This window comes from Octopus bimaculoides, chromosome 11, assembly GCF_001194135.2.
Source record: "Octopus bimaculoides isolate UCB-OBI-ISO-001 chromosome 11, ASM119413v2, whole genome shotgun sequence".
Taxonomy (NCBI): Eukaryota; Metazoa; Mollusca; class Cephalopoda; order Octopoda; family Octopodidae; genus Octopus; species Octopus bimaculoides.
The window spans coordinates 40,899,397-40,906,712 of NC_068991.1; the positions used below are offsets into that span (position 1 = coordinate 40,899,397).

The window sequence follows — 7,316 nt, forward strand, 5'->3', positions numbered from 1 at the left end:
ATATATATATATATATATATATAATATATTGTTCTTTCTTATGAAAAATATAGAACTGCTTAAGAAGTGCTCGAGTCAAACCCTAGACAAAAGATAAGAATTAAGATATAAACTCAAATTAGATAATCATACTCATACAGTCATAAATTCGACTTAAAATACGTATACATATATTAATACATATCGATACATATCAATATTTTTTAAAATATTTATAAAATATAAATATATAAATATACATAAAAATACATGTAAATAAAATTCATGTGAGATACATATGGAAGGAAGTTTGAGAAAAGGAGAACTGATAAAAAATTTTTTGTACTAAAATTAAGAGCGGTAAAGAGTTTCAATTAAAAGATCCATAGAGTTCGATGTGTTTTCTAAAAATATATAAATGGTATATAAGGTATATATAATACAGTTCGAGGAAGTCCAATTTCTACGGCCGTTTCCAGAGTTCATGTCCTTGTAGAAAAATTAATAAAAAATCTTACAAATCATGCGGACAATGTCCTCCTCATCAGAAAAAGTATTCTCATAAAACCACATTCTTATTTTTTTTATTACCCTCTAGGGGTCAACAAAGATGGGACAATACAATTTGATGGGGTCAGATGGTTTACAAAGAGATGAAAGTGTTTAAAAATTAATGACATATAAAATCGGATGTATATATAAACACAAGATACAAAACAATGAAGTGGGGACACAAGTTCTGTTTTGACCCCACAAGACCCATGCCACCACTGATACCTTAGGTAAATCCTTTATGGGATATTCATGTGGGTTTATTCATTCATAACATCCATACCACACTCTTCCATCTTTTCCAAAACACAACAGCTGACAGGCATCTCCTCTCCAGCCCCATTTTCCTTTTCAGATGAAAAATGAAAAGATTCACCATTGCAGGGCCAGAGACGAAGGTGCCAGTCGCAAATCCTTTCATTCTAGTTTTCCATACAGTCTCTTTCGCAACTGCCACTACTATAAGAAAACAAATCTTACCTTCTTTACTTAAAGAGGCAGGTGGGTCAATTTTTACAATTGACTCAGCAGACAGCTGTACTCTTCCAACACTTGACAACAGTTGTTCAACATAAGTCCACAGATCCAACACACCCAAACGTTGCACAATCGCATTGAAGATGGTTTCCCTATCCTGCAAACATCTTGGGCAAGTCAGTGAGATGGGGCAGCCATGCCTTGCAAGCTTATCCTGGACAGGTAAGGTGCCTTGATAACACTGCCAGGCCAGGGATTACTGGAAATGATCCAGGGACCCCGGCCTGAATGTTCTTTGGAACAGACTGGTGAGATGATCATTGTCAAGGCCTAGGGTCTCCCCTAAGGTATCACCACACTTCAACTCTACTAACCTTCTATAGAATGACACAGTTGAATTGCCACTACTAGCATTGCCCAAGTGAAAGAAAAGTACAAGAACCCTTCAGCACTCCATGTACCAAGTGCCCAACTTCTACAATAGACCCAGGATTCCAGTCCACAAAAATGTGTGAACTTGGGAAATGTTGATTTAGCAAGCAGAGACCACACCTGTTCACCAGCCAGGCAGAGCCACAGATGCCTCAGCCTCAGTGCATCACCAGCCATGGCATCAGCCAACTCTTTAACGGTTGTTGGCAGCAGATAGAGGGCCTCACAAGTGGTCTTTTGCCCTTCCATAAAAAGCGAAAGAGCAGTCATTCCAACTTGGTCAGCACAACAGTTCAGTGGTAAATAATCACTGATGCCATAAACACATTGGCAACCTCTGCCCTCCCTTTCAGTGATAACTACTGCCCAGACTAGGTCTGGGTTAGGTGGGTCACTCAGCTTGATATTTTGATACCACCAATTCTTCTCTATTTGGATATCTGGTCCAAACCAGACCGCTAGCAGTTTAATCGGACCCTCCGTCCAACATCACACAACGCTTTAAGAGGTATCAAATTGCCCCTTCAGGTGCCAAGTTGCAAGCCGATTGACTACTCAAGATTTACCTTTGCTCCTGCCACCATCTCATATTCCTTAATGGCATTGCCTACCCTCTGTAGGTGTTCCTCTTCAGATACGATGATGGTGATATCATCCGCGTATGTTGTTACTGATTTTCCACATCCTGGTTCTCTCGGGATGCCCCTCAGCACCTTGAGCTTTTGCAGTAATGGTTCAAGAGACAATACATACAAAAGTGGGGAGAGGGGACACCCTTGGCAAACCGGGCATTTGATGTAGAATGGCTTTGAGAGGAAACCATTCACTCAAACAATTGAGTCGATGTTGCCATACATAGCAATGATCAACCTAAGGATTTCCGGTCCCAAGCCAAACACCGCAAAAACTGACACCAGGTACCAATGATCAACTCTATCAAAAGCCTTAGCTTGGTCTAAATGGAGTAGTGCCCCACTCGTGCCAGATTTGCTATTATTCCCCTCTAAGGTATAGCGTATAAGATGGAGATTGTCCTGAATGGATCTGTCAGGAATGGCACAGGTTTGTGCATCCCAACTAGACCATCCATGACATGCACCAACCTTTTTGCTAAAACCCTGGCCAAAATCTTTAACTCTGTATTTAACAGAATGATGGGCCGAAAATTATCTACTGAGTCTCCCTTGTTTGGGTTCTTTCTAACCAGCCTCACCACTCCCTGGCATACAGATCTGGGAATGAATCCATTCTGTTGCCAGTTCGCAAAGATGTATGCAAAGGCACTTGTACTATTCTATCACTTGGGCAATGCCATCAGTGATGGTTCAACTGCATCATTCTATAGAGGGATGGTAGAGTTGAAGCATGATGATACCTTAGGGGAGATCCTGGGCCTCAATGATAATCATCTCACCAGCCTATTCTGAAGAACATTTGAGTTGAGGACCCTGGATAATTTTCAGAAGTCCCTGACCTGACAATGTTACCAAGAAGCCTTTCCTTTCCAGGATAAGCTCGCAAGGCATGGCTGCCCCATCTCACTGACTTGCCCAAGATGTGTGCAGGATAGAGAAACCATCCTCAATGTGATTGTGCATTGTTTGGGTGTGTTGGATCTGTGGACTTATTGAACATCTGTTGCCAAGTGTTGGAAGAGTACAGCTGTCTGCTGAGTCAATTGTAAAAATTAACCCACCTGCCTCTTTAAGTAAAGAAGGTAAGAACTGTTTTCTCATTGTAGTAGCAATTGCAAAAGAGACTGTATGGAAAACTAGAATGAAAGGATGTGTGACCGGCAATTTCATCTCTGGCCCTACATTGGTGACTTTTTTCACCTTTCATCTGAAAAGGAAGATAGGGCTGGAGAGAAGATGCCTGTCAGCTGTTGTGTTTGCGTAAAGATGGAAGAGTGTAGTACGAATGTTGAGAATGGACGTACCATTATGAATACTACATAAAGGAGTTACAGAGTCTGAGTGGTGGAATGGAGCTTGTGATTTCCAAGCAGAATCCATTCCCCAACTCCATTGTACATGTGATTTTGTTTGTCTAATTTCATTCGATTTTATTATATCAGAAATTTGTTTTAAATCACACGTCTCATTGTTAAATCATTCGACCCTGTCAATTGTATCATCCCCTCTTTGTTGATCCCCAGTGAGCAATAAAAAAAATTGAATGTGATTTTATGAGGATACCTTTCCTGATGAAGGGGACATTGTCTGCATGGTTTGTAAGATTTTTTATAAATTTTTCTACCAGGAGATGAAGTCTGGAAACGGCCGTAGAAAGTGGACTTCCATATATACCTTATATACCATTTATATATTTTTAAAAAACACATTGAACTCTATGGATCTTTTAACTGAAACTCTTAACCACTCTTAATTTTAGTACAAAAATTTTTTAACAGTTCTCTTATTCTCACACTTCCTTCCATATGTATCTAACAAGGGTTTCATTTACATGTATTTTTACATATATTTATATTTTATAAATATTTTTTAAAACATTCATGTGTCAATGTGTATTAATATATGTATACACATTTGAAGTCAAATTTATAACTATATGAGTATGATTGCCTAATTTGAGTTTATATCTTAATTCTATATATACATATACATACATAGTTAGACTCGATACATATATTTACAAGGAGACAAAATACAGATTACATAATAAAGAAACAAGGAAACAAAACAGAAAAGAAGAATTATGTCAAGTCTTATCTTGACAGCTATTACAAATAGGAGTGAGGAAGGAGGAGGAGGAGGAGGAGGAGGAGAAGAAAGAAGAAGAAGAAGAAGAAGAAGAATATATGTATAAAAAAAGAAAGCAACTACATTATTTGCTACTTAATCATATTCAATGTATTCCTTTCTTTTCCTCTTACAACCTTCACTATATCATATCAATGGACACTATACTAAACACTTAACCCAATCCATCTTCTAGACCCATACCCTACTCAACTCGTTTCCTATCAATGTTTTACTTCAAAATACTAATGTCTAAGATGACAAAATAACAAATTAGACGTCAACCACATTACTTATATGTTGCTGTTATTGTATGTCATCTCATAAGGAATGAAAACAAGCCCTGGTCATACACCTGTTATATTCAGCCTAATTAATAAAATACTTATATTTCTTAGCCCACCCAGAAAATCCTTACATGAAAATATCAACATAGATCAATAACCAATATTGTTCTAACCTCCCTTAAAGTGTAAACTGGTACAATGTTATAAAAATCTGACTTTACAGAAGTTGGAGTAGCTTTACCATTTGGTTTTTCTATATTAGTCCTGTTAGTTTCTCTTTTGTTAAACTCTTTTTGCAAAGTTTACTTCATATGCTTTATTGAAACAAAACAGAAAAGAAGAATTATGTCAAGTCTTATCTTGACAGCTATTACAAATAGGAGTGAGGAGTAGAAAGATTCTTTCGAAGACATTATCACATTATTATGGTTACCTTTCAACCTGTTTATCTGTTCCTCCAGTGACTTACACTTGGTAATCTCATCTTCATAGGCATTTTGTATTTTAGCCATTTCTTGCTTGGAAGCCTTCATCTCTTCATCTTTTTCACTCAGATGTTGGCTCAGCTTTCTCTTCATTTCATTGTATTCCTGTTTAGCTTTAACTTTCAAATCTGATATTTCTTCATGGAGATACTTGATTTGTCTGTTTTGGCTTTCCACTTTATTACAAAGATTTGAGACTGGTTTTTGATAGGTTTTAATTGATGCCTCATACTGCCCATAGACTTTATCAGAAGCAGCAGCAACTGAATAATATTCAGCTTGTTTTGCCAATTCTTCTTCCTTTTGACTAAGGTCAACCTGGACATCTTTAAAATTTTTGTATTTTTCTTCTATTGTCATAATTTCAGAAACATGTTCCTGAGAGATTTCTGAGACCGTCTGTTGCATCTCTCCAACAAGAGAAGTAAGTTCTTCAAGTTTAGCATCTTTCTCACTGATGGTGCTTGATTTTTCTTCTAACTCCTTTTTCAGTAAATTAGTCTCAATTTCTTTCTCAGAAACGTTCTCTTTCAAGCTGGTAATAATTTGTGTCAGTTCATTATTTGAATTTAGATATTTCTCAACAAGTGAAGATTTTTCTGATAAGGATTTTGTTAATTCATAGATTCTCTTGTCCTTTTCACAATGTTGTACACTGATTTGTTCCACTTCATTAAATGTCTCCAAATACCTTTCCTCCAACGATAAAGTATGTACTTTGGTTAGTTCTTCAAAATCACCCTTTAATTTACTTTTTTGTTCAATGGAATTTTGACTTGCAGTTTCTAGTTTAGGTTTTAAAACAGTTACAAGCTCTTTGGAATCTGTAGTTTCTAGCTCTAATTTTTCAAAGACATCCTGTTTTTCTCCTGTAAGTTCCTTAAACTGTTTTGCCAGTTCCTTTTTAATGGCTGCATTTTCTTCCAGTAGCAATTTTACTTTTTTAAATTCTGTATTTTCTGTTGAAATATTAGTCTTAGTAGCATGAACAATTTTCTGAGCAAAATTTTGTATAGAAGATTTTACTGAAGTAACCTTCATTTGGTGTTGTTGTTCTGATTTGTATATTGCTTCAATCTGTTGCCAATTAGAATCCCTTACACAAATAGATTCAAGATCTTCTTTCAGTATCTCAATAGTGAGCTGTTTATCCAAAATTTGGTGCTGTGCATTATCATGTTCACTATTCTCTTTTTCCACCTCATTTTGAAATAAATCCTTGTTCAATTTCAGGCTTACAGATTCTTCTTGCAACTCCAAGCACTGTGACTACAATAAAGAAAAAAAAAACCCACTTTAACTATAATATATATACAATTTAAATAATAGAATAAAATTAAATATATATTTATAAATGAATAAACAATCATTGTCATCGTCGTTGTTGTTGTCATTGTCATCGTTGTTGTCTTCGTCATTATCATCCTCATCAGTGAACATCCATCTTCCATACTGTCATGGATTGAATGGATCAAAAGGATCTGAATGAGTAAAATTAAGGGCTTAAAGTGACTCCTATAATTGAGGGAGAATAAAAAAGATAGTGCAATTATTCTAGGTCGGGTGAGGAGAAAGGGTAAAGTAAGATGAGAAAAACAGATTTATAGTTGTGACAGGGTAGCAAAAAATGTTGAGTGAAGAAGGGAGAAAACAGAGGAAAAGAAAGGGTGACGAAGTGGAAAAGTGATTGAGTGGATTGTTTGATGGTTCCAGGGGTATCCCACATTATAAGGGCAAATATGGGTAGAAGATGTGAGGAGAAAGGGACAGAAAGAGAGAAACAGACAAGTGTGGTGAGGATCCTGGGAAGGTCACTGAAGGAAAGAGAAGTGTAGGGGTCATTGGGGGTAGGCCAGAGAGGGAAAGGGAATGCTTCAAGGGGTGTTGAAGAGGTAAAAAAAACCTGAAAGAACAATGAGAGAAAATGAGGCAGAGGATGGGGGAGTAGTGGGTGAGCACAGTGAAAGCAATGAGGGAAAGAGAGCAAGAGGGTACCATGGATGTAGAGAAGAAGAGGAAGAGCAAAGTGTGAAAGCAGAGACAGCATCTCAGATGGGAACTGTGGGGTGAGGTAGGGAGAGCAGTGGGTAAACACAGCAAGAACAGAGTGAGAAAGAAGAGTTAGAGGGTATCCAAGAGGTGTAGTAAGATGAAGGCAAGAGCAAGTGTTGGGTAACAATAAATGTAACCAGGGATAAAGAGTGTGCTGGTTGGTAGTACTGCAGTATGAGTATAGCAGATGAAATGATGGAGAGTGACTATCAATGATGGGGAAAACAGGAATCATAAAAAGAGTTGAGTGTTAGGATAAAAAGTGAGAAAGAGGATGCAATGGGGGGTAG

General features: G+C 37.2%; 1 protein-coding gene across 2 annotated transcripts in view; it reads right to left on the reverse strand.

Annotated features, from left to right (window-relative positions):
- The window catches only part of LOC106870618 (golgin subfamily B member 1), a 73,916-nt gene that overhangs the window by 26,880 nt on the left and 39,720 nt on the right, over positions 1 to 7,316 (reverse strand). For both annotated transcript variants that reach the window (XM_014916761.2, XM_014916752.2), the window contains exon 13: positions 4,923 to 6,243. In XM_014916761.2, coding sequence (XP_014772247.1) covers positions 4,923 to 6,243 — 1,321 coding nt within the window. The remainder of the gene's footprint in view (positions 1 to 4,922; positions 6,244 to 7,316) is intronic.